The 22,679-nt window shown below is 43.8% G+C and overlaps 1 protein-coding gene across 2 annotated transcripts in view; it reads left to right on the plus strand.

Annotated features, from left to right (window-relative positions):
• SPART (spartin) overlaps window positions 1-22,679 on the plus strand; it is a 50,532-nt gene that overhangs the window by 7,186 nt on the left and 20,667 nt on the right. For both annotated transcript variants that reach the window (XM_089690851.1, XM_089690852.1), the window contains exons 2-3: window positions 8,495-9,291; window positions 17,026-17,223. In XM_089690851.1, the coding sequence (XP_089546977.1) occupies window positions 8,497-9,291; window positions 17,026-17,223 (993 nt within the window). In that variant the 5' untranslated portion in view covers window positions 8,495-8,496. The remainder of the gene's footprint in view (window positions 1-8,494; window positions 9,292-17,025; window positions 17,224-22,679) is intronic.

Below are 22,679 nucleotides of genomic sequence, written 5' to 3' on the forward strand. Positions count from 1 at the left end.
ATGGCCACGGTAGGCGGAGAGAGTGGGGCCCCTCATGATGGCCGCGGTAGGCGGAGAGCGTGGGGCCCCTCATGATGGCCGCGGTAGGCGAAGAGAGTGGGGCCCCTCATGAGGGCCGCGGTAGGCGGAGAGAGTGGGGCCCCTCCATGAGGGCCGCGGTAGGCGGAGAGAGTGGGGCCCCTCCATGAGGGCCGCGGTAGGCGGAGAGAGTGGGGCCCCTCATGATGGCCGCGGTAGGCGGAGAGAGTGGGGCCCCTCATGAGGGCCGCGGTAGGCGGAGAGAGTGGGGCCCCTCCATGAGGGCCGCGGTAGGCGGAGAGAGTGGGGCCCCTCCATGAGGGCCGCGGTAGGCGGAGAGAGTGGGGCCCCTCCATGAGGGCCGCGGTAGGCGGAGAGAGTGGGGCCCCTCATGAAGGCCGCGGTAGGCGGAGAGAGTGGGGCCCCTCATGAAGGCCGCGGTAGGCGGAGAGAGTGGGGCCCCTCATGAAGGCCGCGGTAGGCGGAGAGAGTGGAGCCCCTCATGACGGCCGCGGTAGGCGGAGAGAGTGGAGCCCCTCATGACGGCCGCGGTAGGCGGAGAGAGTGGGGCCCCTCATGACGGCTACGGTAGGCGTACATAGTGGGGCCCCTCATGACGGTCACGGTAGGCGTACATAGTGGGGCCCCTCATGACGGTCACGGTAGTCACACAGAACGGGGCCCTTTGTAATGGCAACAGTAGGCATACAAAGTGAGGCTCCTCACAATGGCCACAGTAGGTGTACAGATTTGGGAGATCAAATGGCTACTCTATCCAAAACTAAAGGCTCTGTTTATAAAGCTGTGAATGTGACTTTCACCAAACATTCTCTGGTAGAGAATCAAGCACTGTTATTTTAAGTACATGCATCTTGGGGAAGGGGTTGAGCCACAATTTTACATCCCTCTTTAACCTAACATAGCGGCTGGTAGGAGATTGTGCGCATCGCAGCCAGTGTCACATCCGGTGGGCTGTAATCCTGCCGACCAATTTAATTGAGTTGTTTCCTATGTGCTCCGGAATTGGGCCTGCGTTGATCTGTGCCAGCCTTTTCATCAACCAGGGTGCCCAGGTATTCTTCAGGGGTGCCATGGCAAAATACCTGAAAATTACCCAAAAAATGGTGTACAAGCCAGCAGGTGGATCACACCTGCCTTTTAAGTTACAAAAAGTTACAGGTTTTCATTATGCGCCATTAATTCCTTCCAGCCACCCGTGTCCTAACAACCAATGACATCATCGTTTGATAAGGAAGATGTCGGGCCCGTGCACAGCATCCTTGTTTGCCCCCGTTGCTCTCCATCAGCACTGAGCTTTGCAATATTAGTCAGTAGCCGTGTGTAAAGGTGTATTTGCTTTGGATGAATAAATTACATTGGGTGTCCTACGTGTGTGGATGTTGACGCATTATGTAAAACTGTTAGTTTCGTTTTTTACATTTTAGGGCTCATGTACACTGCAGCTGATAAATACGTTCAGGATCTGTTCAGCATTTTTTTTTTCAGCAGCCCCTGAACTCTCCCTAATGTCTTCCTATGTGTCCATGTATACATAGTTGTTTACAGTCGTTTACAGGCAGTTGAGTTTTTACAGTCGTTTTTTTGAACGCAGTAAACTTGCGTCCAGCAGTAGATTTTATCAGCGTTTCAAACGCCAAACGCTTGTATACGTGGCTAACCGCGTTTATTTGCGTTTGGAAATTTTTTTTAACTCTTCCATTTCCAGATGCTGTCCAGAGCCTTTTTTCATCATGAAAAATGCATGCAAAGCGTTTTCCCAGTACTCAAATGGACCCGGTACACCATACTTTGAGGTTTTGCATAAAAGAAAATATGTTAGACACTGCTGCAATAATCTCTGCACAGAAATGAGCTGGAACACATTCAAACACCACAAAAAAAAAGACTGCTAATCTCAATAAATACTGCTCTCTCTGCTTCTGCTCTCTCTATTTCTCTCAAAATGTCTGAAATAGTTAATTTTTTTACTGTTTTTCAGTTCATTCTGGGCATTTTGGAAGGTCTCCTGAGGTTATCTTTAAAAAATACTTCTAAATGCAAACGCTCATAAATGAGCATAAACGCAGTATTCAAACGCGGCTAAACAGACATTTTTTTTTTAACCTACATTTTCCAGCAGTCAGTTTCCATCGTTCAGAAGTGTCCCGTGTACATGGAGCCTTAGAATGGGGTGCCTGCAGAATTTTAAAGGGTGTCTTGGCTGAAAAAAGGCTGAAAAAACACTGACCTGTGTAGATAAATGCAGCTTAGCTGACATGGTGTAAACAGGCCCTTAGGGACGTATATGAAGGGAGCTCAGGTCAAGAAAACACGGCGTATTCCTCAGTCCTCACAGACGTGATGGGGGTATTTAAGGAGAGATGTGAAATAGAATGTTCTGTATTCCCAGCATATGCTTTGTTTACTGTCTACAGATGGTAATAGAATATGCAGAATACAAGGAGTGATGCAGGCTCAGTCACGGCTATATGATATGTTCTGTATTCTAAATATATTATAAAGAGAGAGTCGCAATGAGGGAACTGAACATTGAGATGTGATGTTGCATTAGACAAGCTTCCATTTTGCCTCCATGTATCATCTGTCCTTAACTCCCCGTCTCAGTTCTGCGATCCATGAAATGAAATAATAGATCCTGATGTATAAACTTCCACCACAACTCATGTGATTTCGATTTTAATTAGGAGGAAACGGGAATTGAATGACTTTAATTATACACTGGTGGAAGCAACTTGTGGGCTTGGATCATTACCAGCATGATGGAGCAAAACTGTACAGACAGCAATTTCTAAAGCGGGCCATACATTTTATGATCCAGTCAACAATCTATTCTAGGAATACTAGAACAGTCTAGTGTGAGGGCCAGCCTAAAGCAGCCCATAGATAATTCCATTTTTGAAAATTTGAAATAACAATAGAACAATACAGGAGTGCTATAGCATGAATAAAAATGAAATGTCTACATGACCAAGATTTATACATAGGTGACCATAAGAAAATTACCTAAAAAATTAGGGATAACAGGGGGAGAAGAGATAATAACACTATAGTTGCTTCAAATACAACATCCTCACTCATGCAGGCTAGACCAGGGGTCTCCAAACTTTCTAAGCATAGGGCTAGTTTACTGTCCATCAGACTTTTGGGGGGCCAGACTATAGCCATTGGGAGTAGAAGTTGTCCCAGCATCAGTGGGAGAAAACAACCCATCTTTGGTATTAGAGGGAGGAATAGCACCCCTCCGTTGGTGTAAGTGGGAGGAATAGTGCCCAATTGTTCGTGTCAGCGGGAGGATTAGTGTCCAGTTGTGTCAGTTTGAGGAATAGTGCCCTATTGTTGGTGTCATTGGGGGGGGGATAGTGCCCCATTGTTGGTGTCGGTGCAGGAATAGTGCCCCATCATTTGTGTCAGTTTGAGGAATAGTGCCCTATTGTTGGTGTCATGGGGGGGGGGGGAGATAGTGCCCCATTGTTGGTGTCGGTGGCAGGAATAGTGCCCCATTGTTGGTGTCGGTGGCAGGAATAGTGCCCCATTGTTGGTGTCGGTGGCAGGAATAGTGCCCCATCGTTGGTGTCGGTGGCAGGAATAGTGCCCCATCGTTGGTGTCGGTGGCAGGAATAGTGCCCCATCGTTGGTGTCGGTGGCAGGAATAGTGCCCCATCGTTGGTGTCGGTGGCAGGAATAGTGCCCCATCGTTGGTGTCAGTGGGGGGGGGGGGATAGTGCCCCATGAATGGTGTCAGTGGGAGGAATAGTGCCTCATCATTGGTGTCAGTAGCAGTAACTGTGCCCCATTGTTGGTGGGAGGAAAGGAATAGTGTCTTGTATCAATGGGTGGATAACTGCCCCGAAGGCTGGATAAATGCAAGCAAAGGGCCACATCCGGCTTCCGGGCCACATTTTGGAGACCACTGGGCTAGACTATATTCTTTAACCCTGGGTAGGGGACTGAAAGGCAGACCAATAGTGCATCAAAATAATGAAAACAGAAAATGCAAAGGAGAGGGAAGAAAAGTAAAAGAGGAGAGAGAAAAAAGGAGGGGAGAGTAATAGAGGAAATATAGATAATCCCATTTTGGCTGTCAACTAGTGGGTTGAGCACAAAAAGCTGTCCCGATTTTCCCCCTATCCACATATTCGAGGTGGATGGGGGAATCGCTCCCTCTGAGCTCTGATCAGAGCTGCTGGCTATAGTCAGTGGTGCTGATTGAGCGGCATTTATCTGTCAGGCTGGTTGTACAGAAGTCTATTGATCGACTAATGTACAACCACTGTCCCCTTACATGGATCGAAATTTGGCCAGTCCCTGCTGAACTGCCTGAATTTTGATCCATGTATGGCTAGCTTAACTAATAAATACAATTTAGAGCCAGTCCCATAAATCAAACTGCTTTGATTTATGCTATCACAGTGCTACATAGTTGTTGTCAAATCCAAAATGGAAACTGTGTACTCAGATTGTAGAGTGTGTGTATGGCTTTTTTTGGGGGGAAGGGGGTGCCTTACTTTGACAGGTACCTGCTTTCACTTCCCCAATCATTGCAAGTGAGAATGACGTCCACACGGGCAGCCGCATAGTTTGCTGCGTATAGAGGCGGGTTATTGTTGCACAAGGATGCAGCAATACTGTACTGTGACCACATACAAACAGTCTGATTAGTTGCGGACAAAATTCCACAGAAACACTGTCCCTGGACGCACACTGTCTACATCATTCTGAGGCTCTAGTAGCATGTAATTGCTGAGATGAGTGGATTATATGTGAACAGCTGTGGCATTGGCCAGAAACCTGAGGTGCATTGTGTTTAAAATGCTTACATGTTGCAGGTAAACACAGCATTTTAGTGTGAACAGGACACATCATTTTTAATTTTTTTTAATGTGCTTGTGCATTGACCTGCATTTTAAAAGTGTGCTAAAATGCAAACCAACGCAAGTCAACTCATGTTAAAACAGCCATAAAATGGATGGAAATGTACAATAATTTTCCCTGTATTTTAGCGCAACTCAGTGTGAATTCAGCCTCATACAGGAGCAAATTAACTTACCAACGTGTCTTTGGAGTGTGGGAGGAAACCTATGTAAGCACAGAGAGCATGCAAACTCCATGCAGAACCAGGGACTCTAGTGCTGCAAGATAGACGTACTAACCAGTAAGGCCTGATGCGCAATGGGCATTTAGCGTCAGTGCATGAGGCTCCAGCATTTACAGTGCCTTGAAAAAGTATTCATACCCCTTGAGATTTTCCACATTCTGTCATGTTACAACCAAAAACATAAGTGTATTTTATTGGGATTTTATGTAATAGACCAACACAAAGTGACACATAATTATGAAGTGGAAGGAAAATTATCAATGGTTTTCAACATTTTTTACAAATAAATATCTGAAAAGTGTTGCGTGAATTTGTATTCAGCCCCCCGGAGTCAATACTTTTGTAGAACCACCTTTCTCTGCAATTACAGCTGAAAGTCTTTTTTGGGGATGTCTCTACCAGCTTTGCACATCCAGAGAGGACATTTTTGCCCATTCTTCTTTGCAAAATAGCTCAAGCTCAGTCAGATTGGATGGAGAGCGTCTGTGAACAGCAGTTTTCAAGTCTTGACATAGATTCTCCATTGGATTTAGGTCTGCACTTTGAGTGGGCCATTCTAACACATGAATATGCTTTGATCTAAACCATTCCATTGTAGCTCTGGCTGTATGGTCATTGCCCTGCTGGAAGGTGAACCTCCGCCCCAGTCTCATGTGTTTTGCAGACCCTAACAGGTTTTCTTCTAAGATTGCCCTGTATTTGGCTCCATCCATCTTCCCATCAACATTGACCAACTTCCCTGTCCCTGCTGAAGAAAAGAATCCCCACAACATGATGCTGCCACCACTATGCTTCACGGTGGGAATGGTGTGTTTAGGGTGATGTGCAGTGTTAATTTTCCGCCACACAAAATGTTTTGCTTTAAGGCCAAAAAGTTCAATTTTGGTCTCACCTGACCATTGCACTTCCATTGCTGTCTCACCACAAAGATTTTTGCAAACTGAAAATGGGACTTCTTATGGCTTTCTTTCAGCAATGTCTTTCTTCTTGTCACTCTTCCATAAAGGTCAGTTTTGTGGAGTGCACGACTAATAGTTGTCCTGTGGACAGATTCTCCCACCTGAGCTGTGGATCTCTGCAGAATTACCATGGGCCTCTAGGAGGCTTCTCTGACTAATGCTCTCCTTGCCCGGCTTGTCAGTTTAGGTGGAAGGCCATGTCTTGGTAGGTTTGCAGTTGTTTCACACTCTTTCCATTTTCGGATGATGGATTGAACGGTGCTCCGTGAGATGTTGAAAGCTTGGGATATTTTTTTATAACCTATCCCTGCTTTAAACGTCTCCACAACTTTATCCCTGACCTGTCTGGTGTGTTCCTTGGCCTTCATGATGCTGTTTGTTCACTAATGTTCTCCGAGGGCTTCACAAAACCGCTGTATTTATAGTAAAATTAAATTGCACACAGGTAGACTCTATATTTACTAATTAGGTGACTTCTAAAGGCAATTGGTTCCACTAGATTTCGTTAGGGGTATCAGAGTAAAGGGGGCTGAATACAAATGCACACCACACTTTTCAGATATTTATTTGTGAAAAATGTTGACAACCATTTATCATTTTCCTTCCACTTCACAATTATGTGCCACTTTGTGTTGGTCTATCACATAAAATCCCAATAAAATACATTTACAATTTTGGTTGTAACATGACAAAATGTGGAAAATGTCAAGGGGTATGAATATTTTTTAAAGGCACTGTAGCTGCGAGTGCCAGGAACAGGTGCATTGTCCAGCCCCACTGAGAGGCTGACCGATGCAGCAAATGGACGGGGTTAAGCAGCGCACTGAGCGGTACTTGCGTTTAGGGCTAGTGTGCACCTGGGGACAAATGCATGGAATGCAGATTGCTGGCCTAAGCCCTTGTGCTGCCCAGGCATAATGTGAATTGTCCATTGAGTTACCTTTTTGTATTTCACTCCAGCACCTAGATGTGGCCAGCCACATAGGAGAGAATATTAGTTCTACGTTCTACTTGACATGCATTGTAATGCTGCAAAATGTAAGAGTTTTGCTGCATCAAAAGGGACAAGTGTGAATAGGCCCTAAAGCCTACATAGTACATAGAATGGGGTTGATTGGACGGATGGATGTTTTTTCCATGCCATTGTTACAACATTGTACATCGAATTAAAGCTTCAGGTCTGACATTGAGTGGATTAAATCGATCCCTGTGATGTCTGGGCTATTATCAGCTGTGTTATGTAACTGCTTCGTTTTAATCCGCACCCTCTTTGCCAGAGGTGATTGCTGCAGTCCTGGGAGGCTGGGTTCACACATTCCTGCCCACTGACATGTCCTGAGGATTTAACGGACTTAAATAGAAAAACTCTATTCAGTGCACCCAAAATGCAGTGTATAGACTTCTTTTTTAAAAAAAAAAAAAAAAAACATGCAGGTTTGAACACATGATGGGAGAACGCATCAAAACTGGAGCAGACAGTATCTGGAGTAGCTGTGCATAGTAACCAATCAGCTTCTATCTTCAGCTTATTCAGTTAAACTAAGGGTGTCAAACTGGCGGCCCTCCAGCTGTTGCAAAACTACAAGTCCCATCATGCTTCTGCCTTTGAGAGTCGTGCTTGTAACTGGCAATCTTGCAATGCCTCATGGGACTTGTAGTTTCTCAACAGCTGGAGGGCCGCCAGTTTGATACCCGTGAGTTAAGCTTTGACAAGGACACTGATTGGTTGTCGTGCACAGCTGTTCCAGGTTCTGTCTGACAAAATTCTGATGGCCACATATCTAAAAGCCAAGGCTTATAGTAAACTGATCTCACTTGAAGATGAGGATCCAAGTTTAGATTAATTTATACTAATTTAATTTTAAGTTTAGATTTAATTTAGACTAATTTCCCTTTCAGCAAATTCCTAGCCATTAAGGCGCCATTCACACCTGAGCGTTTTGTAGCGCAAAGCTTGAAGCTCTGAAACACTCAGTGAAAAAAAATTAATATTTCTCTGTAGAGATGGTTCACATCTCCACTCCAAGTCACCTGAAGCAGAATGCCTGAAGCTCAGAAAAGTTTTGTAGCTCTCTTTGGGCAGATTGATGAGTTTTTGGCGCATTTTCATTCTCGTAGAAATACACAGAAATATGCAAATTGCACGTTTTGTTGAGCGACCAAGAGCGTTTTCCTGGCATGGCAAAACATGGCAGCAATTGATGTCACAGACAAAATGATTTTCTATTGGCTAAAACAAAAACGTTAGAACTCAAAAAGCCTGAAACTGCCTGAGCCAATAAATGCTAAATTAACGTGCTTTGCCAAATGTTTGATAAAACTGACTAGCTTTCCACAAGTTGCTCTTTTATCATTTACTTGAACATGAGATAATATATATAATTTTTTTTTCTCATTTCAGTGATGGAGAAGCAGCTGCTTCCAGAAATGCAGGGAAACGCCTTAATTCGCAGTATTGAGGAAGAATACAGGAAAGCCTTTTTATACATCAATAAAGGTTTGAATGCAGATGAAAACGGCTACAAGGAAGATGCACGGAACTTTTACAGACAAGGCCAGGAGCATTTGCTCAGAGGATTAGGCGTTCCCTTGCATGCACCTGAGTATGTTGGTCCAACTTGGGATTCCGCAAGACAAATGCAAGTAAAGATGCAGGAGACTTTACAGAATGTGAATACCAGACTGAACATCCTACAGCAGAGTATGACTGGGCATGTTCCAGAACCGTCTGCTGCACCAGCCCTTCCTCTATACCCATCAGTGCCAGCAGCAGAGAAGGAAAGGCCTGAAAGACCACCACTGCCAAAGATGCCTCCATTCCCTGCTGAGCCAGTAAGCGGCGTCTCCTGTATACCAACAGACAATCCAATAAACACCTTAACAGACGGTGCTGTTGCACCACCAGCATACACCCCCCAGGCCACTGATGGACATTTCACAGTCTCCTATGGCACAGAGTCTGGGGAACACTCTATAGTAGGAGATGACTTCTATTCAATGACGGCACAGCCACCTCCGGTGCAGAGTTTGGGGGTTGATGCAGAGGAACTTATACTTATTCCAAGAGGGGTTCAGATCTTCTTTGTGACACCAGATGGACTAGTGAGTGCCCCCTCATATCCTAGCTATCTCCGTATTATCAAGTTCATGGACACCAGCAGTGAAATGGCTCAGAACCGGCCTCCAGCTTTTCTCCAGGTAATAGACTGACCATTTCTTTTTTTTATTGGGTGCTACAGGTCGAATTGGCAACTCCAGGTAAACCACTTATTATACAAGTGTTGTGTGTGATGGTGAGCTGCACATAATCTGCTTAATGCAGTCTGAGCATAAACATCTGCAGGCTCCAAACCACCACTGATACTTATCAATCATATAGAAGGGACTCTATATCCATAAGCACTGTACCTTTCCCATTGTTCATGTGTTAATGGCCCTAAAAGGTTAAAAAGTACACAGTTATCTTCAGATCCCCATCACTTCCTTCTAGCCTGCTAATTGAACAGCGAATTGGCATGGCCACACTAATGACTTCTACCCAGAGAGCAGGCAGGTGCCCCAAGAAGCTGTAAACCATTGGAAAAAAATGTCACCCTTTAGTTGTGCAATATAGCAGAGGTGCGTGCAACATGAAATTTTGTGGAACAAAGGACTATAAAATTTTCGCTGTACATTTATCTGCTTGTCAGAAGATCAGCATTAGCAATGCCTGCCGATTTTATATAGCTTCATCAAAACTTATCAATATGCTGTGGGTCCTATAACCGATCCCAGCCCAGTACCTTTTAGGCCTTATGCACACTGGGCATTTATAGTGCTGCTGTTAGGGGTTCTTGCAGGGGTTTTTTTTTTTCTGCAACATGAAATTTTGTGGAACAAAGGACTATAAAATTTTTCCTGTATTTTTATCTGCTTGCCAGAAGATCAGCATTAGCAATGCCTGCCGATTTTATATAGCTTCATCAACTTATCAATGTGCTGTGGGTCCTATAACCGATCCCAGCCCAGTACCTTTTAGGCCTTATGCACACTAGGCGTTTATAGTGCTGCTGTTAGGGGTTTTTTTTTTTCCGCCTGTAAAGCTCCCTGCATGTTAGTCTGTGTGTCTATTCACACATAGGAGCTTAAAGGCAAAGGTGTTTAGAGGAAGAAAAAAAACGAATTGCCATTTCAATAGTCAGAATAAATTCTAATTCTGGCCAATGAAATGAATTAACACTCAAGCGATTGATTGGGCTTGAACGCGTTTACAAGCATCAAGCATTTTTTTCTGTCAAAACACTGCTGCCAGGAAGAAAGGCGACCAGGAAAGATGGGCAAACGCCCTGTGTGCATGAGGCCTCACCCTATGAAAACAGAACTCAGTGCAGACCCTGACGTATATCTGACTCTTATACAAGCCCTTCACAGAGTCATGCTTGGTAGCATAGCTGATTAGGTACTTGCCCTGTGGCCTGGCAGCAGTTTAATTCTGAGTTATCAGTTATTGCCAGAGACACTATTTTGCATAATGTTCATGTATTTTATTATTATTATACAGGATTTATTTAGCGCCAACAGTTTGCTCAGCGCTTTACAATATAACGGGAGACAATACAGCAACAATACAGTTCAATACAAGACTGATAGGATGGCCATGCTCCTTGGAGCTTACAGTCTAGGAGGGAGGGGCTAGTGGTACAAAAGGTAATAACTGTGGGGGATGGAGTGGTAGGAAGAGTAGAAGATTCCATTATTAGCTGAAGGCAGGATAGGCTACCCGAAGAGAGGTTTTCAGAGATCACCTAAAAGTGATAGTCTGATAAATTGGAGTAGAGAGTTCCATAGGATGGGGGAACCTCTGAAGAAGTCCTGGAGACGAGCATGGGAGGAGACAAGGGAGCTAGATAGCAGGAGGTCTTGTGAGGAGCGGAGAGTACGGTTTGGGTGATATTTGGAGACAAGATCGATGATGTAATTTGGGTCAGAGTTGTAAATGGCTTTATATGTTATTGTTTTGAATTTTGAATTTTATCCGTTTTGAATTTTATCCGTTGGGCAACGGGAAGCCAGTGGAGGGATTGGCAGAGAGGGGTGGCAGATACAGAACAGTTAGTAAGCTGATGAGTCTGGCAGCAGCATTCATGATAGACTGAAGAGGGGATAGCTTGCGATTTTATGAATTTAAATTCCACATACTGTATCTCTGTGCTGTGTCTTCTGTATACTTTTTTTTTGCTGATCTATAATATTACACTTACCTGGGATTTACCATTGTTAACATATTCAGTCACACGCAGGCCCTACCTATTCACATGATGAACATACCAATCTGACTACTACTACTACTGTACAGTCACATTTTTTTTTTTTTCGACTGCAACTGTAACTAACCGAATATAAACTTTTTATTTTAGGTGTAGCAATTTGCAATAGTTTAGATCAGCCATTCTCAACCAGGGTGCCTTGAGGTTTTTTCAGGGGTGCCAAAAGGTCTAAAAGTTGCCGAAAACTTTTATACAAGTCAGCAGGTGGAACAAGCCTGCCTCTTAGTTACACAAAGCCACAGGTCTTCATTGTACGCCATTACGACCTTCTAGCCGCCGGTGCCCTGACAACTAATGACATCAGTTGATAACGAGGATGTCAGCTGCCTGCACAGCAACCTAGTTTACCCACCACCACCACCCTTTTCATCAGTGCTGGGGCCACATTAGCTCAGTGATGGATAAAAAATGAGGGAGAAGAGAAACACTGGAATACTAGTCAGTACCAGTGTGCAGAAGTGTATTTGCTTTGGAAGAATAAATCACCTCTAATGTTGGGTGTCCTACATGTGTGTGGATGTTGCTGCATTATATAAAACTATTAGAATAGTTTTTCACATTTTAGAATGCAGTGCCTCAGGACTGTCCATAATTTTAAAGGGTGCCTTGGCTGAAAATGGTTGCGAAACACTGGTCTAGATCAGTGGTTGTCAACACACAAGGAGTAGGGGTCCTCAGCTGTGGTCCCTGACAGCTCCAAAGGGCCGCACATAATGTTCAATATACAACAGAAGAATGCCAGAGACTTCAGACATACTAGAAGAGCTGATCAGTGACTGCAGACATGCAACATGAATACTTGGAGAGTGAGTAGACACACTACGATAGGGAGATAGGGGACACACTACGTGAGACTGCTAGAGATCACTATCATTAAAGCCTCTTTACACACCATTGCTTCCCCTACTGACGTCTGGGACCTGCAAAGGGCTGCACAACAAGTACCAAAGGGTGGAAGGTTGGGCACCAGGGATCTAGATCCCTGGTGCCTAGCCTGAGGGCCACATTTGGCCCTTTGGTGTTTGAAGTGCAGCCCTCGGTCCTCAGCAGTCAGTAGTGAGAACATTGATTTGTAAATGGGCCATTAAAACATCCCTAGTCTTTGACTCCTACAGCATGACGTCTCTTACCATATCCTCTAGTAAGTTGTAAGTCTTCTGTAGCATTAGATATGTCTTTTGTGGCTCTTTGGGGACATGGGGGGCTTCATTTGAAGCTCCCAATACCTTGTACATTGACTAACACTGGTCTGGATTACTGCTGATAAGTGGGAACATTCACCACTTAAAATATTGCCAAGTTGACAATGAAGCTGGCTGTGACTTGGGCTCATTTCAATCGATTCCTTGTGGAACCAGTCAATATTCCCTCATGGGTGGCCCTATCAGCTGTTAAAATACAATAGGAACAGCCAGAGAATCATCCAACTTCACTGTATAGCATTGATGGAGGTATCTGTTTTTCTTGTTCAGCCTGCATATAGGACCAACTTAACCGTGATTGTTTCATAAGTGTCTACGGTAGAAAGCAGAAATAGGAGGCATTTGAGATGAAGAGAAGATAAATGTTCCTGAATAATATTGGCTTGCAGTGTTTATAGCAGACCCTGCTGGTAAAAGAAACCAGGTCGAAAAGGTGTCTTTGATAAAGAAGAGAGTGAAGCCTGGTACACACTACTAGTTTTACTAACTGACAGCTCAGGAGAAGCCATTGTACTAACTATTCGATGTTTGTACAGTGAACTCCCCTGCTGTGCTATTGTGTTCTAACAGGGAAGACACCCCTCCGCCAATGGCTGAGAGCGCTGATCGGGAGCCGATCGGCAGACCTTTTTCGGCCATGCGCACAGACCGAATATCTGCTGGTTTCTTTTGAACCAGCTGATTCCGTCCAACATTCGGCTTGTGTGTATGAAGCCTAAATGTTCACCTCTGTTGGACGCTGCTCCATCGATTCCCATCCCTCGCCAGCATTTTCTTCTGTGTGATGGTCTTCGGCTGTCTTCATTGGCTGGCACTGGATGACATCAGTCCTGCATATGCGCAGGAGTCAGTCATCCCGGTACACCGGGACTATGCCAGCGATGTAAGCTGAGCTATGCATGCGCAGTTTACTTGCCGAAGTACGCTACAAGTAGGCAGGTGGGTGTATTTTATTGCAGAAAAGACGTTGCATGTCACTTTTGCAACAAAGCCTGCCTGCATGCAGTTTTTGACAACATAACTTTACTTCCGCTTTAAAGAGAAATCGTTATTTAAAATTTACCACGAAACCACCGCTGCTACGAGTCTGTCTCCTGTGTTCCCTTCAGCACTGGGTGTTTTTTTTTTTTTTCCCCCAGTTATCACTACTGTATTGTGCAATGACATGAGGGTAAGCGGGCAAAACTATTGAGAGCTGTGGGAGGTGCAGGTGATTGATGTGCAGAAATGATGGTTTCTTGGTGGACTTCTTGAATGGAGCAGCCTTCTGCAGAGATGGGTATTTATCTTGTTCTTTAGCAGAGAGGCCTTTTCTGGACTGGTTTCTTTTACTGACAGGGTCACTTTAAGAAGAGGTTCATAAGATATAACCATTCCACACCTAAATTTAACATATTTGATCTGAACAAAAGAAAATGAACATGTGATACACTAATGAACACAGGTGGGATGTCTCCTGTGGCTTAGTGAATGACCACTTAGGAGTTATAAAACAGCCAGACAAGCCTACATACAGTACAGCTATGCAGAAGATGCACAGTATTTAGGATGGTGATCTCTTTTAAACTGTAGCAACAGAGAATTGGAGAAAGGTTAACTCATCAAATATTTATAGGCAGAAGAATACTGGTTTGCCAGCATGCCAGACCAGCTACATGTTTCTTTCTCTTTGCTTTCTCTTTGTATTACATGACATTGACTTTTTTCATTTCTTTCACAAACCTTTGTTTTTCTCATTCTGCATTTTAGCATATTCTGTATTCAGTCTTATTTATGGTATTCTCATATTGTTCTGTGTATTTCTTATACGATTTAGCCTTTAGCCAAAGCTTTTAGTTTACTTTATGGTGTCTTGAATACATATGTGAATAAACAGCTAAACAAAGCACAGTTTTTAAGCTGATTGCATGACTCAAAAATATGACTACATGATTCCGTTTAAATGCTGTAGATCAGAGGTTTGCAGACGTTCTAAACAAAGAGCCAGTTTGCCATCCTTCAAACTTTAGTGGGGCCAGACTGTGACCAGCAGCAGTAGAAAATGTCATTTCTGGTGCCAGTGGGGAGAATAGTGCCCCATCATTGGTGCCAGTGGGAGGAAAAGTGCCCCATCACTGGTATCAGTGGGAGGAATGGTGCCCCATCACTGGTATCGGTGGGAGGAATGGTGCCCCATCACTGGTATCGGTGGGAGGAATGGTGCCCCATCACTGGTATCGGTGGGAGGAATGGTGCCCCATCACTGGTATCGGTGGGAGGAATGATGCCCCATCACTGGTATCGGTGGGAGGAATGGTGCCCCATCGTTGGTGTCAGTGGGAGGAATAGTGCCCCATCGTTGGTGTCAGTGGGAGGAATAGTGCCCCATCGTTGGTGTCAGTGGGAGGAATAGTGCCCCATCGTTGGTGTCAGTGGGAGGAATAGTGCCCCATCGTTGGTGTCAGTGGGAGGAATAGCGCCCCATCGTTGGTGTCAGTGGGAGGAATAGCGCCCCATCGTTGGTGTCAGTGGGAGGAATAGCGCCCCATCGTTGGTGTCAGTGGGACGAATAGTGCCCTATTGTTGGTGTCAGTGGCAGGAATAGCGCCCCATTGTTGGTGTCTGTGGCAGGAACTATACCCCACGACTGATAACAGTGGGCAGAATAATGCCCCAAGGGCCGGATAAAAGCAAGCAAAGGGCTGCATTTGGCCCCCCGGGCCACACTTAGGAGACCACTGCTCTAGCGGAAGCAAAACAAAAGGTGTACAAAACATTTGGTTCATTACAGTGAATTTTCTTAGAAAGCAGGCATAGCCTGAGCAGAAATGCCTATTCCTTCCAGGCAGGCTGCAGAAAAGAAACATTGCTGTTTGTGTGGAAGCAGTGGTCTCTCTGCAGAGACCCCCCTCAAGTCAAATCTTTATTCCTGAAATGAGTCAAGCTTATTGGAGAACTCTAGCTTAGCACAATGGGGAGGGCTTCACAGTCCATTGAATGATGCCGCACATTGCATTGTGGGATACATTAGAGGCAAATCTCATCTGACAATTCTGAGAACAGAAAACAGCATACTGAAGGCACCTTGGGTGCCATGTAACATCATACGGGGTAACGGCTTCAACTGGCACTAACTAGTCTGCCTTATCCTTAATAGATGTTTGTATGAAATTTCTGCTGTACCAACAATGGCACAACCCAGTTTGCAGTCAAAATATTAAAATTATTAGTTGGAATTATTATATCATATAATTATTGTAAGAGAAGAAAATGGGATTTTAATTTCCTCCCTAGTCCCAGGTTGAAAGGGAGCTGTGTAAGTCAAAATAATGAAATTGAATGTTAAGTAGTAGAGATGAGTTTAGTTCAGCCTTCCTCAACCCCAGCACAGAGGAATCCTTGAAATAACTTTCCGGTCTCAGAGAACCCCTGATAAATATTGTATCTACAACTCCTGATACATTACTGTGATGGTCAGTGGGAAGAATGCTCCTTACACTTGTGGTCATTGGGATGAATACAGATATAAACATCAATGGTGTCAGTGGGAACTTATCTGAGAAGTAGAACTTGTTCACTACTCAAGCAAGCCCTAGCAACCTCTGGAGGAACTCTAGTTCCAATTAACCTTGGTTGAGAAACCCTGATTTAAATAACAGTTTGTGTACATTGGTATGTAATATTTGACACTGAAATTGTAATAGAATAATTTTTTTCCCCAAACTTCACTATCATGGCTGTGGGGTCCAATAGCAAAAGCGGCAGAAGAAAAATGCAGTCATAATTACGGCAACAAACCCCTACATGCGCAGTACCTAGAAGGCATTAACAATGATCTGTATTTCATTATTAGGTCTCTATAGCAGTCCATGTGCAGTAGTAGAATGACCTGCATCCCAGTAGAGAGCCTCCAGATTGGGCAAGATAACCGTGAACTTGGCACATGCGCAGTAGGACTAGCGGCACTTTACTATATTACTAACTGACTTTTATTCAGGTCTTCATTAATATGTCTGTGGCACTGTACCAGCGCAGTGTTGTATTAGGGCTAACCCAAAATCACACCAAAAGCAGGCATGTGCGCACCTTTTAAATGTGTTTCTCTGCAATTCTTGAATATGTTGCTGGGCAGGACTTGAGATTCTTGTCACATGATTCTATGCTGCCTGTGTGAAAAATGACAAGACGCATACAGTGGATGGGCCTGAGAATACTGGCCTTTATGTTCTCATGGCTTAGCAAGTGGTGTTCTCACAACACCAGATACAAGCAGCAATGTGGTTGTGTTCTGAGGTGGTCCTGCATGCTGAATGCATATTATGATAGGAAGTATGTGTCCACTGTATGCATATCAGGGCTTTTTTTTTTTTTTTCCTTCAAATTGTACTATGACTGTTTTTTTTCATATCATATTATTCAAATAATTTGTGTTTTTTATTTGGCAGGTCTGTGATTGGCTGTACCCTCTCATGTGCACTCAGTCCCCTGTACTACGCTCTAACACAGGGGTCTACATGTTCCCAGACATGATGTCCCAGATCCCGGGATCCTATGTAGGGGTGGTACTCTCTGCTGAGCTGCCCGCCGCTGACCTGGAGCTCTTTGATGATCTTTTGAAACAAATGTCTGACCTGAGGATCCAGGTAAATGGAACACAGATGAGACCTCTGTATGGTAACTGTAGAGTCAACCCAAAGTCATCATTTGTGTAGTTCGTCCCAAACACGATTATCAAGATGTGAGATTTGCACTTATGGACCCACAAGAGATCAGTACAATTTTTAGGTTTGAATATCTAAGTACTTGGAAGTTGCTGGGATCTCATATTTAGGATTTTATTTGTAAAAGTGGTTGTACAGGTTATTTATAGGGAACCGTTATAATTCCAAACAGAAGTGACTCGGGCACATGAGATTCACATCCCTCATATTTTTTATGAAGACAACACTCATTTCAAGAATTTGAAGAGTGATTTTTTCATACAATGGTGGCTCTCCCTCCTCCACTATTCTGCTGTCTGTATGCAAAACAATTTTTATAAACGTTTTCAAGTTTAAAATCTAATAAAAATGCTTAACATGTTAGCTTACATATAGCCGCAAAGTAATAAGGTGTCAAAAATCTCCTTGTAAAGAGTAGACTGCAAGAAATACAGACATTACTGCTAGATCAGCTAAACCAAGGGCCACGGAAAATTGCTTAAATGGCCTACTAGTCAATGACACCCACAAACAAAGTTCAGTAAGAGAAAAAGGAAGCGACTCAGCAGCGTTCACTTGGCTCACCCCAGCCATAGCTTGGGGGTTAGCATGGAGCCAATCCATGCCGTGAGAGTGTCCAGAATACAATGAAGGGGAAAGAGAAGAAGAAGATATGGGGGAGGGGGTCCACCAATGGCACTCCAGGGAAAGCAGTAGCAGGGTCACTGTTCCAAGAGAGTCGTCAAAGTTAGGAGGTAAGCACTTATTGATCCAGGGCTGCCACACTTTTGAGCAGCCTTTCTCAAATTTTAAACACAGGGAACCCTTGAAATAACTTTCCGGTCTCGGGGAACTCCTGCTAAATTTACTATATTTACAACTCATGATATATTAATGTGAAGGTCAGTGGGAACAATTACCACCTTACTAACCGCTAAAAAGATCATTGGTGTCAGTGATAGGCAAAAATTGCTCATGGAGCCCCTGGCAACCTCTGGAAGAACCCTAGGGTTCCATGGAACCTTGGTTGAGAAACCCTGCTTTAGAGTATCATTTCACCTTGTCTTGCATGGTTGCCTCTATCCTAGCGTGTATCATCACCTAGGTAAATTTTATAAACATTTTGATCTTAAAAACTATCGCATGGATGTCAAAATAGTTGACAGTCCACCGTGGATGTCTTGATCGAAACCCCAAAAATGATCACCATTAATTGTGACAGTCCAGTTTATTTCCAATTCTAAAAATGTTTATTCAAAGGGTAGTGCTTAAAGAACTGCACTTTTAGTGCATTGGGCGGAGCAGCACAGTAAAGATTTCAGTAAGGAGCTGAAGATGGGCATTTTAGGTATGTGCCTTCCACTAAAGGGGGAAGATTTATAGAACACCTTCTCTAAAAATGAAGTTGAAAGTATAAGGCATCAAGCAGAAACGCACTACAGTCCATTTAACATGGTTTCCTATGGAACATGTTCACATCTATGCTTTTTTGAGCTGCTGCATTTATGGAAAGGGTCAGGAACTTTTTTAAAAGCAAAAAGTAGCTTTTTTTCTACAATAGAGTTCAATGGAGAAGCTGCTAAAGTGCATGGTAGTGCATTTTTGCTGCTTTTTGCGTTTTTGCTTTTTTATTCTGCCCAGCAACAAAACAAATTCCACTTTAACAAAAAAAAAGAGCTGCACAAAATGCTGTGAAAATGTGTGTAGGAAAATGCAAAACAAACTGCAAAAAGCACTGGAGAAAGCATCAAACGCAAAATGTGAACCAAGCCTAACTGAACCTTAAATAAACATGCATTTGTACTGGCCCTTGGAGCCTATTGAAAAATTGGTGTTATGATAGACCACCTATTGTGAAGAAACCCCTTTTCCAGTAGTGTGAACTGGCTCTGGGTTTTCATCCAAAGCTGCATTTGTAGTTGCAGAAAAGAAAAAAAAAAACTTCTGGCTACCTCTTAGGAGGATGCCATTTGGAGGCCTGTGCGGCATTGCAGATGGTACTCTGAGCCAGGAGGCTGCAGGAAGTATTGCAGGATACAGTACTTACCTAGACTCACTTCTCCACTTCTTCTGCAGAAACTTAAAGCAGAGTTCCACCCAAAAGGGGAAGTTCCGCTTTAAAGATTGGTCACCCGCTCCCCATTAAGGATTGGCACCTTTTGGGGAGAAAGGGGGGGGGGGTACCCGAATTTGACAGGTTCCCACTTCTGCTGTGATTACCTAGGCGATCGGAAACAGAAGTTGTCCTCCTACCCTCCCTCCCCGAAGTCTTGTGGGACACATGACAAGTCCCAGAAGACGACGGGGCCATTCAGGAAGTGCAGCGCTACTCGCACATGCGCAGTGGGCACCCGGCTGTGAAGCCGCAAGCTATCACAGCCGGGTGCCCACATTGAAGATACCGGCACCTGGAATAAAACGGGCTGGTGAAACGGGCTGCGGTGGGGGCACCGTGGGATCGTGGGACAGGTGAGTGGCTGTTTTTTAAACAGTCAGCAGCTACAGTTTTTGTAGCTGCTGACTTTTATTTTTTTTACAGAGTGAGTGGAACTCCGCTTTAAGTTTTTCTGTTTTTCTGAGAATATATACATTTTAGAAAAAGTAGGGAGACATTGTTTAGAACAGATTTCCTCAACCTTTTCAACACAGAGGAACCCTTGAAATAACTTTCTGGTTTCAGGGAACCCCTGCTAAAGAATGACTATATCTACGAATCATGATACATTAGTGTGATAGTCAGTGGGAAGAATGCTTCTTACACTTGTGGTCATTGGGAAGAATTACCTAAATCTAAAAAGATCAATGGTGTCAGTGAGAACATATCTGAGAGGCAGAATTTGCTCTTTGCTCAAGGAACCCCTGTCAACCTCTGGAGGATGCCTAAGGTTCCATGAAATCCTGATTTAGAATGCCTAGTTCCTATCAGAGCTCTGAGATGTGTAGGGTCCATAGTAATTTTGGAAGGCTGCAATGATTATCATGATAGATACAGCAGGATATTTTTCAGTGCTTGTTATTTACAGATTTATCTGTTTGGCTGAGCTATGGAACAAAGGGCACAGACATTTCTCCTTTGTACCAGACTGGATGTTCTCCAGCTTATGCCTCGTGAGACATTCTGCATTTCCAAATACAAAGAGCAATACAGCGAATACGTTGTCTATAAAACAAAGCGGGTGGTGTGTATTTGTCTGTGTCTAATTTCCACATTCAGGCCTGTTTGTCAAACGCCAGGCTACAACATGTTTTAAGTAAAAACCTAAAACAGACGTATGATATGATAAGGTTACCTGCAATATGCACATATTTTATACAGGTATGTCCATTTTTTCCTATTTTTTATTTTCCGTTGGATTTGTTGTCCGTATAGGTGCAATCATATTAATTACGGGCCAGTTCACACCAGAAACCAGTGCAGGAAACCTGCATTTCCTGCAGCACGTTCAAAATGCACTGTACTTGTGATCTGCATTGGTGTCAGTGCAATGCTAATGACACCCGAAACGCAGGTTCCAAACACAGTACCATGCAATTTGTTTGCTGTGCATTTTGTAAAGTAGTGCATGCACTACTTTTGCTGGGGTCTGGCGTGATTTTAGCCCATTCACATTAATGGACTAAAATCGCATGTGAATCGCACAAGAATGCACAGCACATTCCTGCACGATTCATGGTGTGAATTGGCCTTAATTCTGTGTTTCGCTTGATGCTCACTAATGTAGTGCTCTGATTTTGCTTTATACTGCTCAGTGCAAGTCTGTTGGTCTGGTTCAAGTTGTAAAAGATTACTGATCACAGTGTAGTCTCTATGTGACTTATCTTGTAATTCTTCTCAGCAGCCATTCAGCAAGATTGCTCATGACAGTACCTGATATAAACTTGCTAAAAGGAGGCAATACATTTCTATATATAATGCCATCAAAAACATATTGAACAGTTAGGCCTCGTTCACAGAGGATATACTACAGTGTACACCCAAGCAAGGTCTGTGTTTACCCACACGTGCAGCATCTTCATGCAGGCAGTCCCGTTGATGTCTATTGGGATGCAGCAGCTGCACAGGCACAGCTGCTGTTCCCAATTTGATATCTATGCGGGTGCATGGCTCCAAACACACATTGTCTGTATATATACAATGAACCAGTGCAGCGCTGCAAGCCAAACACAGCCTGAATCCAAAATTATTATTCTACAATCACCAAGTGCTTCAAACAGAAAAGTGCAAAATTCCACCACCAGATGTCTGCTCACCTCCAACAGTGTGACCTCACTAATACTATGTTTGGTCTAACCACACTTTTGCTCCCACATTGGACACTGGAGATCAACTTGATGCATTTCAACTGTAGTTCACACCTTCTTCGGAATACAGCACTTCACCTCATAAATAAAGAACTCCACATAGTGCGTAAAGCTTTAAAACATTTTAATACCAAACTTGAATACCAATGCGCACTCACATGTTTAAGTTGCTCCACCACACCAGGTATATACTGCCTCTGTTATAAATTGCTTTGCTTTGGAGCAACTGTGCCGTGAGGAGTCAGCAATATAGATACTACAGTGGTGTGCCCTCCGTGATTAACATCCTTCCATATGTCAGATAGCATAAACCGCAGGTGCCGTTAAGTTCACCGGCTATGACTAGCAATGTATCCTCCGTACATGGATCAGTATGCACCACCGCCATATTAATCGCCGGCTCCGTACATGCATCTTGATGTCATCCAAAGCTCCTCCCCAACGCGTTTCATCACTCACGGGGCCATGCACCCGTACAGATGCCAAATCCCAGAAGACCTCAATGGGACTGTTTGCATTGAACACCGGTGCATCCCTGTGCACGTAAACATGGCCCTTGCACAGGTGAGCGCTGTAGTGCACCCCATGTGAACAAGGCCTTTATATAAAAATGCAAATCTCGCACGGAACATTACTGTCAGCTACACACTGCAATATTATGTGTAAATGTGTGCCCCTAAAAATACACTAGTTAGAAGACTACATACAACATACCTTTATCAAACACCAACTACTTATGTAATTAGTGATTTATGCTGATACATTTAATGATCTCTCCGAGGTTGCAGATTGTTGGACAGATGCTATTGGTCAGCCGCTGCCACCAAAATATTCAGTACCAGGAGAATAAGATGTTATATTAGACTTGAAGTGTATATGTGGTATGTTCTGGATGCCATATCTTTTAAATGCAGAATGTAATATTTGTCATGAATCCAGGAACTGACTGTGATTTGTGTAACTGCATTTCTGTATAGACTTGAGATGGATGGTGGACAGAAGGTCAGTTGCTGAGCATTTGTTGGCAAGAAAAATTGCTGTATATGTTTGGAGCTGGCCTACTATTTGGAGAATAATAGCATTCTGCTGCAAAAGGC

Source organism: Staurois parvus, unplaced genomic scaffold (assembly GCF_062004578.1).
Source record: "Staurois parvus isolate SC_StPar_1 unplaced genomic scaffold, SC_StPar_1.0 ptg000544l, whole genome shotgun sequence".
Classification (NCBI taxonomy): Eukaryota; Metazoa; Chordata; class Amphibia; order Anura; family Ranidae; genus Staurois; species Staurois parvus.